Source organism: Mizuhopecten yessoensis, unplaced genomic scaffold (assembly GCF_002113885.1).
Source record: "Mizuhopecten yessoensis strain PY_sf001 unplaced genomic scaffold, ASM211388v2 scaffold11163, whole genome shotgun sequence".
NCBI classification, from domain to species: Eukaryota; Metazoa; Mollusca; class Bivalvia; order Pectinida; family Pectinidae; genus Mizuhopecten; species Mizuhopecten yessoensis.
The window spans coordinates 408,007-427,490 of NW_018408911.1; the positions used below are offsets into that span (position 1 = coordinate 408,007).

Below are 19,484 nucleotides of genomic sequence, written 5' to 3' on the forward strand. Positions count from 1 at the left end.
ATGGTGAGGGGTGCTAAGTCTTAAACAAGTATTTATCCTCGGAGGAGGGGCTTAGGTTTTAAAATCATTATTTACATGCAGAGGGGGAGGGGGGAAGTTATTTATGCCCCAGGTCACCCTCCGGATCTGCCACTAACCTGAGTACCTATACATTATGGATGGTATGACACTATGGAGAGAGCTATAAGTAAGACTCTCTAACCTTTGTGGAACGTTTTTGTCCATTGATTTCAAACCAGCAAGATCTAAATTATTCACCTTGCCAGCGAAATGCCTGAAGAAGCTGTTGTGTTTTGGTACAGCATGAGGTCGCAGTTCTGGGTGCTTTGGCCATCAGGTACATCGGGCACACACAGGTAATTACCTGTAAAAACAGAGATAGAAAACATTTAATTGAGGCAGGACTGAAAACATAGACTGGATCCATGTTCACAATACAGTGTCAACTTGTCGACTCCAATATTGGACAGCAAACTTACTAATCCAGATTTTCCATCCATCCTTTGATATTGCACCTGGAATGAAATAAATCTTGATTAGCAAGAAATAAGTAGTCCTGAAGTCAATTTGACAGGTGATGTATGTTCCTAGAGGTTGTTTTAATTGGAATTGATATAGACTGATAATGACAGATCATCTGAACCCCTGTTTATAGCTGTCTTTATCAGGGTTGGAACAGAAGTAATGGGGAGAAGTTGAACTGGTATACCCCGCCTTGTAGGTTCTTTGAGCTTTATCAATAATGGGACAATACGGTTAGGATGCCAGACCAGAATTTAATTAACTTTTTGTTCTAATTTTATAAATGGAACAAAGTTGGTACAACAGTCCCGATCAGTAGAGTCAGGTAGCCTTGAAGATGGTCCATTAATCAACTGGCCAAGCTAAAGCTGATCATAGTCATCTATAACCTTACAATGGAACTATCAAGTTAGGTCAAAAGGCTATTTATTCAAGAGTTTACATGAAGCAGAAAATAGCCACAAGACGCTGTCAACTTGTGTTTCCTGAAGTCTTGACTACCATTGACACTAGACCAATCAAGCAAATGGAATCATAGGGGTCCAGTGGCTGTGCCGAGTGGTCAATCAGCCTGGCTTTAATGCTACTGACCACAGGTCCTGAAGCCACTGGCTCCTATTAGTTGGTCGACAGCAATTAATTCAGAATATATATGACAGTAATACCTAGGAAATCCAAGAATGCAGAACTTTCATGTCAGTGTTTAAAGTTCACAATTCATGTGCCAAAATATTATATAAAGTAGTTAAAAATAAATTGCCATATTCACAATAAATTAAATAAAAGTTAGGTATACAATACATAAAATGGTGTTGGCTTATGGCCAGATCTTGTTTAATTATTTAATAAGTCGGCCTGTTTTTCAGTGTAGTTTCATTGACAAGACAATAAATTTTAACTACTAGTAAATTAATAAAATATTTTTACTTTTTCTTTTATTGTTATGTTATATTGCTAGTTTTATTGCATATGGTGTGAATTTGTTATGATTGACAATGATCAAATTTCTAGATACTACCGCAGTTATTTTTGATGTGTGTTACGTTTTCTTCAATGGGTGGAAACGTATATATTGCCTAATAGCAAAGAACTTTGAGCTATAAACATAAATCAAAACCCACTCGAAAAATGCCAACATTCACAGTATGTTTCTCAAATATATGTAAGATTCATACCGCTTCCATATGGACAGAATGCATGCCACCCTATCGCATTAGCTTCTGTCAAGTGCATTTAATGATTAATTGCATCTTAAGCATTTGGAGAATTTTAGCCCGATTTGCTGAGACACCTGTCAGCGTTATAGAAACGATGTATCATGATTGATTCATACGTCTTTTCTCACAAATTACTCTGGCAGGTCATTGATAATGCAGAATTTTGTTATTTTTTCTTTTTCATATCTGTATAACCTCCAGTAAACCATCATTATGTTTATTGAGTATATGGCCTGGTGGACGAGGACAGGGGAGGGACGATAGCACCATTATCTACCATTGTCCATTAAATACTGCAATTTAATTCATTACAGAACTTTTATGTAAGCGCCACATAATTTACACCTTTTTAATTTCAATAAAAAATCATGATTCAATGCCATAATATCTCAATATCTGGGTTCAAAAATTTGAGTTATGATTATAAAGTACATGTTATCAACATCGAAAATATTTTGATACCTATTAACAAAAATGAAGCATTAAGGTAGTATCAATTAAAAATTATTCTACAATATTTCCTGAAGAATTTGGATTCAATTACCCTGATATCAGTTGCGTATATGAAATTGATAACAATATCTGCATGATTGATAGCTGTAATACAGGGACGTGATGTTAGGGGCGTCGTATATCATTACTGCCAGATCCATACATGTACCATTGGGAAGCTGACATTATGTTGAAGTTTTTATAAAGCTTGCATGATTGTCTATACCTTAGTTTGGTTTACAGAATTATCATGTCAATTGTACCGAATACATAGATTTATTATTTCAGACTTCTTTTTTTTTTTTTTTTTTTTTTTTTTTTTTCAAATTTNTTTTTATTTTTTTATTTTTTTTTCCAAGATTTTCAGAACATGTACATTATACAGAACATCACATCAACACACATCCACACATTCACACATATCTACTATTGAAATTATCAGCAACCTCATCCTCCTCATCCTCATCATCTGATGATGATTTTATACAATCACCAAGACACATTCAATTTTTAAATACTTTCACACATTTTTCACACACTTTCACACATATTTCAGACTTTTTAATCAAACATTTAATTTCACTGGTTTTCTTAATATCAATTTACATTTGATAAAGATGATATTGTTAGTTCCCTTCCAGTCTGCTAACCAAAGGTAATATTGGTTAAATTTGCAATCAGTCAGTCAGTCTGTCAGTCCGTGTGTCAATTTGTCAGGGACATATCTGATATACTCGCCTTAACTTACCTTATTTTGTATGTATATACCTCTTGGAACAGTGGAGTATCACATACTAAAATTTTGTCTTGTGCTCCAACATATAAAGAGTTATGGCCCTTTATTCTCAGTGGTTACCTTTTCCTGGGGCGTAATGTATGTATAGTGTATGCCTATAATTATCAAATATTGTATGTGAGTGTCTCTTTGAATGATATCATGTCTTGTACTGATGATCCATTCCCTACTATATAGAGAGTTGTAGCCCTTTGTCTTGTACTGATGGTCCATTCCCTACTATATAGAGAGTTGTAGCCCTTTGTTCCTTTTGAACAAAGTTTGTTTGGAGATAAGGAACACTGGATTGCTTGCATTACTTCACCTTGTTCTGTTTTGTACTTTCTGTTTACCAATTACCTATTACATTATACAAGTATTTTTACAATAGGGACATTCCAAACCCGTCCATATGTTCTGTGTTTCTTTCTATTTTTCAAAACTCTTTATGCAATTTGAACTTTTTTCCTCTTTTATGCAATTTGAACTTATATCTTTTCTTTTCTGTTAGTAGCAATATCTTTAATTTCTATTATTTTCCATTACTTGCCTCTTTAAATATGTATTACTAAATGTGATTCTTACATACAACCATTCAACCCAACCACTCACCTGTCCTTTACAGTTTTATTAGAATTTTTTTCATTAAGTTATTGTTATCTTATATCAGAAAATACAAATCACAAAAATAAAATTCTCCTTAAATGGAAATATTTCACACAAAAACTGTGACATAAAATTGAAAATTTATAGTGTTTTTTTTTTTAAATATATTTATTTTGAAATCTTTTGTTTTTATTGAATTTCTGATATGCTAGAACAGCTCAAGGAATAAATCACTGTTACAGTTTTTTTAAGCATTTCCAAGACATTAGCTTCATCTGATAAAGAACAATAATGTTGTTGTTTTTAACAATTTGGAGAAATAAAATGAATTAAGAAAGTTTAAAAACATCCTCATCAGCTACTGTAGATAAAGTTGTGTATTCCAGTGTTACGAGGCTAGCATACAATTTGTCAATCTGTTAACACCGGGCCAAGCATGCAAAGCCATGCTCATCTTGATCCAAAGTTTTGTGCAGATCAGATTGTAGGTTACAAACTTATGCATCAATGGGTGGTTTAGTTTGAATATTACATGACAGGGACCCATTAATGGCCAAGAGAAACAGGTACTTTCAAATTCTGGTAATGAAGTTCCTTTGCACAATGCATGATAAGCCTCGTTTGCTCTCGATAGGTAATTAAGGATTTTTGTCCGTTCACATTATCGGGAAAAATGTTCTGATAAATATGAAATAGATCCTACATTTGAGGAATAAAAATGTTGATTTCATTATTGCGTTGTGTCACATTTATTTTTATCCCACTTGATTCATGTGCTGTGTCAGACTTATTTGTCAATTAAACCTTATCATGTCATTAAACCATGAACAAAAAATTGAGACTAGTGCAGTATTTCCTATACCTGAAAAGGCATAGAGCGAAAGTGTGAGATGACCAAAATATTGTATGGTTAGTTTTTGGTCATTTAATAAACATTGGTTAGCTCACCGGACCTCCTCCTGTTCCCCATTGTAGTGATTTCATTGAGACAAAACCAGTATGAATAAAAAAAGAACCAAAGGAGGAAAAATATTTTCCACAATGCATACTAATGCCAAACTTTCAATTTTTTTCATGGGGGAGAAAAAATATTGAAAAATCTCTTATTGTCAAAAACTTCCTTACAGTGGCAGGCATTTGACAAAATAATGGTGTGAAATGCCATCGTTTACTTATAGTATAAGCTGCTGTATGTAATGAGATAATTGAGAAAGATGTCGGAAATAAAGAGTTATTCCAGAATTTGTGCTTCCAAGTACAATTCATTTAGCCAAACATTTGACTGAGGCAAATGTAATATCTTGTATTTATTGTCTGGTTTAGTTTTGTTTGTTCTTAATATGAACCTAGAATTTTCATGATAGATTTCAAATGTCTATGGGGTTATCATCAAGGGAAATTAGCTTCAAGTTAAATTTGGTACTTTGAATAACCAGAAGTTCAACCCTTTCCTTTCAGAGATTATGTAACATTGTTCTGTATTGTAAGAGCTGTCGAGTCAACATATTTACAAAGATAGGACCTAGTAGTACCATTAAATGTTCAGATGTTGTCCGGGGAATTCACGGAATCTATTTACGACTCTAGCAACAGGTAACTCTTATCGGATTAACTCCAAAATGTCAGACATAAGAGCAGAGAATTTGAAACATTTGCCTGAAGTATTTTCATTCCAGAAGAATTCCCCACAAAAAATATGAAATATGTCTTTCGTGAGTAGATATTTGTTATATTTTCTGATGACACAAATTTTGTTGATAGTGCTTGATTTGGTAATTAAGATTTTTTTGAGGTTGCTAATTCAAGAATTCTTAAAGGGGGTTAAATCTAACACAAATTACAGACATCATGTCAGGTTACCTTTATCACTAAGGGAGATAATTCTAGCATAAATGACATGTTTAGAGTTAGACCTACTCGGACAAAAATAACAGGTACAATATGTCAGAAAGACTATATGCTTAAGGGAGATAACTCTCAACAATCAACATAAATAACAGGATTAATGTGTAAGAAAGACTATATGCTTAAGGGAGATAACTCTTACTTGCATAACAGGTGAAGGTAGCATTTATCCTTAATGATGTCAATCAACATAAATAACAGGTATTTACTTAAGACTTTATCTTTAAGGGAGATAACTCTTACATGAACAACAGATGAAGGTAGCATATATCCTTAAGAAGGACTTAATCAACATAAATAACAGGTATAATGTGTAAGAATGACTTTGAAACAGTTACCTTTGTATTTATATTAGATGTAAGTATTGTAACTGTGTATATTAAAATGTATCTCTATTTCCCAGGTACTCCAGCCACACTTGACTTGGATTATGCCATGAAAAATATTAGCAAATTCAAAACCGATAGTGTTCGAATTCGATGTGAGATATCAGGAAACCCGCTTCCTCGCTACAAGTGGTTCAAGGACACGGTGCCCATTGGAGAGAATGAGCGTCGCATCACCATTCGACTTACTCCATGGGGCTCACGGTAAGTACACATTAGCCTGCAAACATCAAAGTCACTGTTGCTTGGAATAGAAAGTTACTTTGGGTTTCATGAAATTTTAACTGCAAGGTCTCTGCTGTCTCCCTGATAGCTTGAGCGAGATGGTGATTGAAGGTTCCTACGGAAACCTTATAAATGGTGAGAGCAGAGAAATGTACAATAGATAGTTTATCCATTTTTTTTTAATTTCATCACATGACAAAATATCTGATTATCATTGGCTGTTTAGAGTGTGCTTTCTCGTATTGTCATTGAGGTATGACAATTTAGTTTTGGATTTCTTTGTCAACAGGGTATCATGGTTTTTGTCTAGACATGAACTAAATTACTTCGAGGGGTAATATTATAATGTCAGATAACATAATTTAAAATAAACTTTTCTTCATGTGTTGTTATTTTTGTTGAGATATTGAAAAAAGAGTACATTTTAATAAGTGAAATGTTTAAATTCGATGAAAATTGTCATAAAATGGGAACTGACCTTTGGCAATAAGGCTAGTATAATGATCTCCAAGGTGTATAGTAAGTTTGCTGCAGCTCAGTTACATACTCCTTGAAGCAATGCTATGCTGGGCCTGCTCCTACAAGAGAAGGTACTAATTTGTGAAAAGTTCTTCAGTCCTTGCTTGCTTACAGTTGGATCTCAATGTGAACTTTACCGATTTTTTTAGTTGATTTTACGTTACACATGTTATTGGTTTTCAGTGACTTTATTCAGTTGAATATCAAGAATACAACAACAAATTTACAGATGATTTTGAATAAAAAAATAACTAGATGGAAAAGCCACTTTGTAGAAAGATGACACAATTTCAAATTTAAATGGTTAAACTGTTACTTTACTCAGTGGCTCTACAGAGTATAAGGGAGATAATTACCCCAGCAAAAGGGAGATAAATACACCAATATAAGGGAGATAAATACCCCAGTACAAGGGAGATAAATACCCCAATATAAGGGAGATAAATACCCCAGTATAAGGGAGATACATACCCCAATATAAGGGAGATACATACCCCAATATAAGGGAGATACATACCCCAGTATATGGGAGATAAATACCTCAATATAAGGGAGATAAATACCCCGATATAAGGGAGATAAATACCCCAATATAAGGGAGATATTTACCCCAATATAAGGGAGATAAATACCCCAATATAAGGGAGATAAATACCCCAATATAAAGGAGGTAAATACCCAAGTATAAGGGAGATAAATACCCCAATATAAGGGAGATAAATACCCCGATATAAGGGAGATAAATACCCCAATATAAGGGAGATAAATACCCCAATATAAAGGAGGTAAATACCCCAATATAAGGGAGATATATACCCCAATATAAGGGAGATTAATGCCCCAGTATAAGGGAGGTAAATACCCAAGTATAAGGGAGGTAAATACCCCAATATAAGGAAGATAAATGTCCCTGTATATGTGAGGTAAATACCCCAGTATCAGAATCAAGAAGGTAAATACCCAAGTATCAGTATAAGGGAGGTATATGCCCCAGTATAAGGGAGGTAAATATCCAAGTATAAGGGAGGTAAATACCCCAATATAAGGAAGATAAATGTCCCTGTATATGTGAGGTAAATACCCCAGTATCAGAATCAAGAAGGTAAATACCCCAGTATCAGTATAAGGGAGGTACATACCCCAGTATAAGGGAGGTTAATACCCAAGTATAAGGGAGGTAAAAACCCAGTATAAGGGAGGTAAATACCCCAGTATAAGGGAGATGAATACCCCAGTATAAGGGAGATAAATACCCCAGTATAAGGGAGGTAAATACCCCAGTATAAGGGAGATAAATGCCCTAGTATAAGGGAGGTAAATACCCCAATATAAGGGAGGTAAATACATCATGCAGCTTCAGAAGAAAAGCTTTAAAGGAATAAATCTCCTAATTTAAGTAAATTAATTAAGATCAAATTAAGAGCTCAATTTCCTAATATGACAAACATATATTAAATACGTGAAATTATAGGGAATTGGCTTATTTCAAAACAATTAAAGGGCTTATCCCAGATATATGTATAGAACTGCTTCATATTTGATGAATTTCATATATAATGCATTGATTGCTATTAACAAAAGGCATAAATGTCAGTAATGTTAATTAAGAAGATTTAATTACTATGGTAGCATCCTTGCTCTTAGATTTTTTTTACCAAAACCATTGCAAGACAATGAAGCATATGTAATAGGTTGACATTTGCAATATACTAAGCACAGGATCATGCACTACTTTAGCCGTAATAATACGGAGCAATCAATTATCTGCGGCAAGTATAATTACCATTAGTGTACCTAAGCATTGCAATTAATTGTTGTACTTCTCCGAAAATAATTTAGACATACTGAGTGAAACAGATACATGGTTGGCTTTGATGGAGAGCCCCCAACACCTGTTGTTAATTGAAATAGTACTGTTGTAACTCTAACAGTGTAGATCTCTTTGCTGCAACTCTGTTCTGCAGTTAGTTACAGAGAAAAAAAACACTTGGGAGAAAATTAAGGCATAAATTGCTGATAAACTAAAGGCTATTAATGTTGTTCTGTGTTACAAGCTATATATAGAACTGGCACATTTATTGCCCATTTCTCACTGCTAAAATACATGGCTCTGATTTCTTGAGGCCAAAAAATACATATTTTTTTACATGAAATTCTGGTGTTTTTTTAGGAGTTTGAAGTATAAATTGTTGTGTGGCCAGTTTCAACCATTAAACAACTTCTCACTCCCTTTAGATCATGTTTGTTCTGGAATAAGTCACTCCCTATAGATCATGTTAGTTCTGGAATAAGTCACTCCCTTTAGATCATGTTAGTCCTGGAATAAGTCACTCCCTTTAGATCATGTTTGTTCTGAAATAAGTCACTCCCTTTAGATCATTTTAGTTCTGGAATAAGTCACTCCCTTTAGATCATGTTTGTTCTGGAATAAGTCACTCCCTTTAGATCATGTTTGTACTGGAATTAGTCACTCCCTTTAGATCATGTTAGTTCTGGAATAAGTCACTCCCTTTAGATCATGTTAGTTCTGGAATTAGTCACTCCCTTTAGATCATATTTGTTCTGGAATAAGTCACTCCCTTTAGATCATGTTTGTTCTGGAATTAGTCACTCCCTTTAGATCATATTTGTTCTGGAATAAGTCAATAATTTGTTCAATAATTTGTTCTTGATTAGTTGATTGATATTCAAACATTAGTTATCATGCTAGAAGATGATGTTCTTTTACCAAATTAACAATTCAAATTTTAAAAATAGATAGTGATAGTGAAAGTGGTAAGCTGAACTCAGTCTTCCTGCATATCAAAATGAATTTGAGTTGATATTTACAAAAATAAATGTATGACATTTTGAAAGACATGTGAAACTTCGTTTTTTCAAAGTCTAAATCTTAAAAGATATAGAATACACATTTTGTCCTTTTTAAGTTTTTAAATAAACAATTTCATAATTTGTTAAAACTAATTGATATACTGATATATAGTATTCATACTTTAACAAATTGTTTTTATGCAGAAGTGAAAAAAGCTGATTTGATAGCAGCACAATAAGATTAGCATACAATATGGTATATTTGCTACTGTTAGAGTGCGGAGTAAATCGGTGTGAGATCGGCCTCAGGGTATAGGACTGGGACTAACAGATGCCATCTGGAACCAGATAGGGCAGATCACTTGTAACTGTCGAATGATAGAATGGTGCCACATTGGTAATTGAAAACTGAATTTGCCCCCATAGAAAAAAAATTGGAGACAGGGATCTTAGAGAAAAGTGAGAAAATAAAAGATTTAGACTTTGGGATGTCAAGCACGAACCAAGTTCGCCATTATTCCCAGTGAACCCTGGCAGTCCCTTACTCCCCCAGGGGTTGACAACTCCAAGACGTATGGCCATTTTGTCACCCAGCTTTCGGTTAGGGTCAAGTTCTTTATGAGACTCAAGCATGAAATCATTTTATTTTTAATTTCACAATATTGTGATTTAAAGACAGAGTTGCCACATTACTTTACAGAACTCTTCTTTGATTGAAATCTGAAAAGTGTGATAGTCATGTGTTAGTCGTTTAAATCAAATTATGACAAATTTTAGGACTTGCTAGCATGATGGTACATTCAAAGCTAATCCATCTCAAGTGCAAAAGAATCGTCTGGATTTTAGATTATTTATATGCAGCGAAACACATAAATTGGAAATTGCAACCATGGTAATTTATATGGACCAAACAGTTCATAGAGAATATACAAATTTCAGAAAGCACAGATTTAATTTACTTATACAGACAACCATACTTTAACCAGTCAGTCTTGGGTGACAATTTAATCTAACTAGTATTTTTAAGGACATGTTTTTTTCTTTATTGAAAAATGTCTAAGTAATCCAGCTACAGAGTGTGGCTGGGAAAGAAGATGTCTAAATTAAGGAGGCTATAGACAGTGGCAGTCAGCCTGAATTAAGGAGCCTATAGACAGTGGCAGTCAGCCTGAATTAAGGAGGCTTTAGACAGTGGCAGTCAGCCTGAATTAAGGAGGCTTTAGACAGTGGCAGTCAGCCTGAATTAAGGAGGCTATAGACAGTGGCAATCAGCCTGAATTAAGGAGGCTATAGACAGTGGCAATCAGCCTGAATTAAGGAGGCTATAGACAGTGGCAATCAGCCTGAATTAAGGAGGCTATAGACAGTGGCAATCAGCCTGAATTAAGGAGGCTATAGACAGTGGCAATCAGCCTGAATTAAGGAGGCTATAGACAGTGGCAGTAAGCCTGAATTAAGGAGGCTATAGACAGTGGCAGGCAGCCTGAATTAAGGAGGCTATAGACAGTGGCAGTAAGCCTGAATTAAGGAGGCTATAGACAGTGGCAGTCATCCTGAATTAAGGAGGCTATAGACAGTGGCAGTCACCCTGAATTAAGGAGGCTATAGACAGTGGCAGTCAGGCTGTATTAAGGAGGCTATAGACAGTGGCAGGCAGCCTGAATTAAGGAGGCTATAGACAGTGGCAATCAGCCTGAATTAAGGAGGCTATAGACAGTGGCAGTCAGACTGAATTAAGGAGTCTATAGACAGTGGCAGTCAGCCTGAATTAAGGAGCCTATAGACAGTGGCAGTCAGCCTGAATTAAGGAGGCTATAGACAGTGGCAGTGAGCCTGAATTAAGGAGGCTGAGTGAGCAATTTGGTCAATGTTTTGCTATCGCTCTTACTGAGTCTATCTGGTCAATGTTTTACTATCGCTGTAACTCAGAGTCTATCTGGTCAATGTTTTATTATCGCTGTAACTGAGTCTATCTGGTCAATGTTATACTATCGCTGTAACTGAGTCTATCTGGTCAATGTTATACTACCGCTGTTACTGAGTCTATCTGGTCAATGTTATACTATCGCTGTAACTGAGTGAGCTATTTGGTCAATGATTTGCTATCGCTCTTACTGAGTCTATCTGGTCAATGTAATACTATCGTTGTAACTGAGTCTATCTGGTCAATGTTATACTATCGCTGTAATTGAGTCTATCTGGTCAATGTTTTACTATCGCTGTAACTGAGTCTATCTGGTCAATGTTATGCTATCGCTGTAACTGAGTCTACAAATGGTGGGGCTGACCCCCCAGGGGACTGAGGGGCAGGACCAAAAGGGGGCAATTTGGCTATATTGCTTTAAGCGACTTCTTCTCTGGAACTAAGAAATGGATATCAACCATATTTGACTGGAAGCATCCCTAGGTGATAGGGATTCAAAAATGTACAAATGGTGGAGCTGAGGGGCGGGGCCAAAAGAGGACAATTTGGCCCATATTGCCTTAAGCGACTTCTCTAGAACTAAAAGATGGATATCAACCATATTTGATTGGAAGCATCCCTAGGTGGTGGGGATTCAAAATTGTACAAATTTTGGGGCTGACCCCCCGGGCTAAGGGGTGGGGCCAAAATAAGTTTTCACTTGGAAATGGTTGAGATCCCAACCATATAACCATATATACAATTGCTGAGTATGAAGAGAAGAATGCACAGTTGCTTCCAGGATGGCACTAGGGTCTGGCCCCACCATTGGAGATATAGTCCCTGGGTCATAACTTTGAAACGGTTGAGATCCCCTCCCCAAAACTATATATACAAATGCTGGGCATAAAGAGACGAATGCAGTCATGATAATAGAATAGACCCTTGGGTCTGACTGAACCCCTAGGGACCTAGTTTCTTAGTCACAGCTTCGAAACAGTTGAGATCCTCACCCGATAACCATATATACAATTGCTAATTGTAAAGAAATGAATGCACATATGCTTCCAAGATGGCCTGGGGGTCTGCCCAGCCTTGGAGACTTAACCCCTGGGTCATAACTTCGAAATGTTTAAGATCCCCTCCGCAAAACTATATATACAATTGTTTGGCATAAAGAGACGAATGCAGTCATGATATTAGAATTGATCCCAGGGTCTGCCCAAACTTTGCAGACTTAACCCCTGGGTCATAACTTAGAAACGGTTGAGATCCCCACCCCAAAACTATGTATACAAATGCTGGTCAAAAAGATACAAATGCAGTCATGATATTAGAATTGATCCTGGATTGGCCTTAGGGTCTGGCATATTCCCTTGGATCTCATTTGGAGAATATTTTGCCATGATTGCTTAGATATCCAGGTGAGCGATACAGGCCCTCTGGGCCTCTTGTTTGATTTAGTGTTTGTCATGTTTAATCTTCTTTATCTACAAAACAAAAAAAAATTGTGATTATTGAATGAGTGTATTTTGTGCTGGTGCAGAAGTAACAGTGTTTTATGGGAGAAAGTTTAAAGATTACAGACTTCATTTGTTCTGTAAGAGCAAAGGAAACAACAGATTGTGTCATAATCACTACCTCTGTCGTCACCTTGGTAACCTTGTTCTAGGAAAAATTGATTTATTTTTGTAAAGATTGGCAAACATGATAAAAGAAGTAGATAGTCAATTATCTGTGTCAGCTGTTCAGAGCTCTGTTAGTTTGATGATATTCTTCAGTTTATTTGCTCTGAATAATTCAAATTTATTGGATCATAAAGACAAAAATCTGATTTTTTTTTAATATTGAAGTTTACTTTGTTCTGTATCCATGCATTGAAATACTGTAAACCTGGTACAGCTTTTTATCAACTGAAGTAAGATTTTGAAGCATTTCAAAATGGAATAAGATTGCCTCACATACTTTCCTCCATCAATGTAGCTTTTATTTAATCATGCTGACAAGGAAATCATAGAGTAATGTTAAATAATACCAACACTAAGCAGGAAGTCTTAAAACTGACATCACAAAATCAGGTCGATGTAGAATTCCTGGATTTGCAATTATTTGAATTTAACCTTCAAAATGATTAATATATAGGTCAAGGTCAATGAAAAAATCCTTCTTAAGATAAGACCCAGCTCGTCAATCCATTGTGTTATATTTTTATACTGAAGGTAAACAAGGTCTAGCAACAGTAAACATTTCTCACATGCCGCAAAATGATTGTTTACTGCAGCAACAATACAAGTTAGATTGATGCTCATGATATTCCGCCCCGCTCAAAATAATTCCATTTCCTGTCACCTGACGCAATATAAATGGGAAGTTTTGTTGTCCCCGTTTTGGCGAGGTTAGATTTATACACTGATGTTGAATCACATCCTACTGAATCATTACGATAACACGTTTATTTATGGTTGGGGCTTATGGTGTAATTTTCCTCGTTTTTTGTCCGATAAAGCCAAGATCTCTGATTGCTGGCAATATATTACACTGACAACTAGCAGATTGGAACGAAAAGTTGTCGAAAGCAAATCAAATATATTTTTATAGCACATTGATTTTTCTCTGTTTGTTATAATGGGTTGGTTTCCTGATGCAGCTCCTGTGGATTGACTATTTTGCTATCGTTGTATTACAGAACCTGTCAAGTCCCGACCATTTGGTTGGTGTGTAAAACAGAACCTCTTTAGTTCAGACACTTTTGCTCCTGTACATTTAACCTAACTCCAGAGACTAAACATTGACTGCAGATTTCATACTTCTCTTGTGACAATTACTTTCTCCAATCAATCTTGAGATTAATGCAGAAACAATTGAATATTTCCATAAATCAGGCCTTAGATTTAAATCCAATTGTAAACGCACTTTGTTCAGTTTTACAAATTTTGAAATGTGATTTGATGTTCTTTTTTTCCGTATTGCAAATAGGGGCTATATTACCAAAATCAGATTGAATTCCAAGGGAGGTATTCTTTTCATTAATACTTGAATTTCGTATTTAAATACAAGATAACTTCATGATCCTGGGGCAAGTTTCAAAAGAGGTTTTCTTCCTGACTGCTGCTTTAATTCCTATCCGAAACTAGATGTTGACACGATGTCATTTTTTGTGTTGTCAGTTTAAAAATTGAGAGCCTGGAACCATATGACAGTGGCTGGTACACATGCAAGGCGGTCAACAAAGCTGGACAGGTCAACACCACAGGTTTCTTGGAGGTCAAGGATGGTAAGACTGGCAAATTAGTCTAATTAACATGGCTGTCTAGACTCTGTCCGGTGGCTATGTATATTTGGCCTAGCAAGATTAGTAGAGGAAGTTAAATATTGACATTACGATCCTAATTTCATTGTCCCCTTACAGGTCAGCATCAGAGTCCACTTTCTGTTTCTTGTTTTTGTATACAACTCTTTATGTGTTGTTTGATATCCCAACAGACACCATTACAATGGCAAATTTGTCAATGGCTGCATATTCTTTATCAAACATGTTATCTGTGCACACAAAGATAATAGGATTGCTCAAACAAAGACATAACTTTACTTACATAAAAACTATTTCTTAAAAATCAAACCGATCAATTCAACACCTCAGACTGAAGCTTTATTCGGTTATCAGTTGAGTTGCTTTATAATTTTAAGGTTTAATGAAAATGATGTTAAATCTAGTTATATAATTATATTTTTCATTGACTGATTTAGTGGTGTGCAACCTATACTTATGTTCTTTACATTACAGGGTATCCTCCCCAGACAGGGAAGAACAAGGATTCTGGAGGTCGGGGTGGCGGCAAATCCAATCCCCCTGACATCAGTGACAACACTGACAGGTAAGGGGCTGAATAAGGGCAAAGGTCAAAATGGACATCACCAAGGACAAAAACAGAAAGGTCAAAAGGTCAATGTAGCTTAATGAGGCAAAGTTTAAATAATATAATCAAGGACTTGTAGGGCACTAAACAAGACAATTGAAAAACAAACATCAAAATGTCAATGTAGCACCCTTTGAGAACTTTTAAATGAGAGGGTAATATCAATTAAAATTCCACAGATTTTTTACAAATTATTACTTTGACAGAGTCTTAATTAATTAAGTTGAACTCTAATTAGTCTATTGTCCCTCCTGCTATGAGCTTTTATGTCAGTTCCAACCTCGATCCATATGAAATTCGACCTTATCTTTCTAATAAAAGTCAAACATCAAACAAGCTCCAAAAAAGATTTTCTTGTTTACATTTAACTTGGAACCTTAGTTTACTGTCCTATTGCTCTGCCCCTGCTGTAGACTTGTTTGTAGAAAATCAGACAATTCTTAGAAAAATTGTCAATCAACAAACAGGTATATGCTGGTAGCGATATGTACTTCTGGTTGTTTTTCTAGCTGTCCTGTTCTAATCTGACTTGTGTGTTTTACTGTTTGTCCGTTTGATTTGTCACCATGGGCGTCAATACTGTGTATATGTATCTGTTGTAGGGGCGTTTGAAATTGTACATGTTTCAAGTCAATGTTATCAAATGGCAACGTTCCTTCTTTGTGTCAATGATTGCCTCGAAATTCAAGATGAGTAGAAATGGGAAACCCAACCCTGGTGGAACAATGGCCCGGGTCCTGATAGACAAAGCCCTGTCAGTCGGCAAATTAATGGCCAATGGTGCTGCCACCTAGGGGTCACACTCGAAAGGTCACAGGCAGACTAATCTGGCTGTAACGTTACGTTTGAGTTGTGAAAATGTCACATGTGTCACATCCACTAGAAACATAAGTTGGAGACTTGGGAGGGGGAGTGTCCGGGGGCTGTAATCTCTCATTTCTCCCAATTAATTGAATCTCCTGAGAGAATAAAAGCAAGTGGCTATGTTTGTTTGTTATATGTATTAAAAGAGTTCTAGTTATTCCCCGTGAAATATTTTATATCAAACCGAGAAGAAATCAGATCATAATATTACATAGTATCACCTTCTGTTGTTAACCTTGAACTCTAACCCTTGCTCATTGACCTTTTGTCCTCAACGACCAACATCTGTTTCAATGACAACATACAAAATAAATGTGTTTGTGATGAGGAAATGTAAGCACATTGTTCAGATAATAAAACATTATTGCACTGTGCTTATAAAAAATGCGAGAATCACAAGGAAAAACAATTGATGTTCTACTACAAATTACACAGATTTGTAAACTGTGAAGGATACCTGTAGAGGAATTATTTTGAAATTAGACCAAATAATAACAATTCTTCAGAAATTTATTCTTGACAAAGCCAAATCATGCCATTGGTTCTCTGCCATCATGGCAGTCATAAATAGTGGGTGTTTGGTGTTTTTTTTGTGACTTGTGACAAAATTTGTGATCTAATTATTGACTTTTAACTTTTGAATTCTGAATTATGTATGTTTCTTATTTACATCCTGTGAATGTTTGATATTCATCATTTTAAAAAGGAATTAAATTGAAAACGTAATTATTAAAACATATGTATGAGCTTGATGTACCTGTCTATTTGCAAGTTTCTATGGGAAGTATGATCCCGACATTTATAACAAGTAAGTATGCAGGAATGTCCCGGGTCGATCGCGCTTCTTACTCCACATGTTAAAACAGCACAAAATAAAATACTGTAATATTGACTCTAATTTTGTAATTTACGCATTTTGATTAAAAAAATCAAAGTATTTATTTTATTGAAAATTTTATTGAAATACTTTTAAGTTAGTGTTGTTGTAAGTAGAGCTGAAAATTAATTTGCATTTCAAAACAGACAAATGTCAGTGAAATAATTGATATTTTACAGTATATAATGTGGACATGGAGAGTAAGATTTAGGTGTACACCTCTGGATAATTCTATGTTGGAATTAAAGTCAGTATTTTAGCTTGTATTCACATCCTTGCCAAGTCTGTGTCACTTTCTGTTTGGAAATTTCTGCCATTTTCCTTCTGACTTTTAAATTTCTGCCATTTTCCTTCAAGACTTTCAAATTCCTGCCATTTTTCTGACTTTTCCTTTTCTATTTAGACCATTAAAATGTTTAATTCAGCAAAATTAATTGAAAGATTTTTAATATAAAAATTTTGCTTTTTTTCAAACATATTTTAATAGGAGAAGGGAAGTAACTCTAACCAGTCACTACTTTTGTGAAAAAAGGGAGAAAACTCTATTAGGATGATTGCATTTGCCTTTTTAAGCTTGTGTTTAGTTACTTTAAGTGTTGTGCTTGTGCGTTTTTGTGTTGTTGCTTAAATCATTTATATAAAAAACATGCTACATATATTAAATTATAGAATGATTTAAACAATACAGCTGTAGTGGAAAGTTGGAAACGCTTTCTCTAAATATTCATTGATATAACACTGCCAATTTACAAGAAGTCAAAAGAGTATTCAGGGAAAATAATTTAAACCGTCTAAAAAAAATAAAATTCTTTTTTCTTTTATACTTTTTATGCATATTTGTTACCTTTTTCAATTAACAAATTAATGAATTATATATCTAATGAAGCCATAGAAAGATTTCAGTATTTCCATCTCTTTATAATTAACAGCTATTTGTTCATCCATATGATATACATGTATTTCACACTTACAAATTCAGCTCATATTACTAAACCCAATTTGCATACATGTATATTCATTTCATTATCTATGCGCTCATTAGAATATGCTAAATTGTTCGCAGCAAGGCATGGCTCATGGAAATTGAAGTATACATGTGGAGATTGCAGCGTTTATTGTGTTGGTTCATGCTTATCCCGAAGTTTTGATATTATGAATGGATTTGAATTCTGTACGAAATCTTCAAAAATATAAAGTGAATTTACTGTTAGTGTTTTATAATTTGCAAAATAGTAACAGTTAATTATATGGAAAATATCTTTAATTCAAGGGGTAAGTAATGGTGATATCTTGTAAATCTGTGTCAGGCCTAATGCTTTTAAATCGTAAAATCAGGAATTAATCGGAGGAAAGAAAAAGAAAATCACTGGGTGGTTGGTGGTGGATGGTTGGTGGTAAGCGTGCTTGCCTTTCACTAAGATGTTTATGATTTGATTCCTGAATCAAGTGAATCTTTTTTCAGATTCTACAATTTTCTTCCTAATTAAGATCCAATACATAATTCCATTCAGACAACAAGGTCAATAAATATCTCTTGTTCAAACTTGTTTCATACTTGTGAAGAGCAGATTCATTTCAATTTCCTTTCCATTTTTTTCTCTTCAAAACTGACAGGTGCAATTTGACAATAATTGTATTTTGTGACGGTGTTTGTTTGTGTGGTGTACATTGGTGTTTGTTTGTGAAACACAACGACCTTGAAAGGCAAATGCATGTTTATTGTGGAACGTTTATCAAATCATTATAGAAAAAAGGTTGTATCAAAAACGACATTTGATGTTTGTGTTATTTGCCAGTTGATGCATAAAGTGCGAATGTTTTAGTTTGCTCACTAAATAACTGGTGCCTTTAGCAAATCAAAATTTCCTGGTGGATCATGTGATCTCTTGCAAAACTACGACCAAATTCACCTTAAACATGTTTCTTGTAGAGTAACAGATATGGTCAGTTGTGACATATACTGGAGTTTTGATTTATTTTTGTGTTATATCCCAAGAAGATTAATTTCCAAAATTATTTCTGAAATGAACAAAACACACCAATTTCTGTTATGCTTGAACATTTAAATTCCGACAAAATTACATATCCAGTGTTAGGAATGCCTACATGTGCCATAAAGGATCTGCCACAATGACTATCATGACTTTTGAATTACCACGAGATTTTTATGAGATCCCAATATACTGGTATGCGTGTTAGAGTGTTTGGGGTTGACATGTGATGTCATGTGTTCAGAGATATTGGTTTACATGATAAAGTATATTTAGAGTTGATGTAATGTTTGGTGAAGTATGTTTGGAGCTGATGTGCTTTGATGAAGTGTATTTGGAGTTGAATTAATTATTAATGAAGTAAATTTGGAGTTAATGTAATGTGTGGTGAAGTGTATTTGGAGTTGATAAAATGAATGGTGAAGTGTATCTGGAGTTGATAAAATGAATGGTGAAGTGTATCTGGAGTTGATA

At 34.9% G+C, this 19,484-nt stretch overlaps 1 protein-coding gene across 5 annotated transcripts in view; it reads left to right on the plus strand.

Moving 5' to 3' along the window:
• Window positions 1-19,484, plus strand: part of LOC110467153 (inactive tyrosine-protein kinase transmembrane receptor ROR1-like) — a 238,023-nt gene that overhangs the window by 202,352 nt on the left and 16,187 nt on the right. For 4 of the 5 annotated variants that reach the window (XM_021524101.1, XM_021524105.1, XM_021524102.1 and 1 more), the window contains 4 exons: window positions 5,921-6,107; window positions 14,529-14,635; window positions 15,146-15,236; window positions 16,915-16,950. In XM_021524101.1, coding sequence (XP_021379776.1) covers window positions 5,921-6,107; window positions 14,529-14,635; window positions 15,146-15,236; window positions 16,915-16,950 — 421 coding nt within the window. The remainder of the gene's footprint in view (window positions 1-5,920; window positions 6,108-14,528; window positions 14,636-15,145; window positions 15,237-16,914; window positions 16,951-19,484) is intronic. The other variant, XM_021524103.1, reaches the window with a different exon arrangement.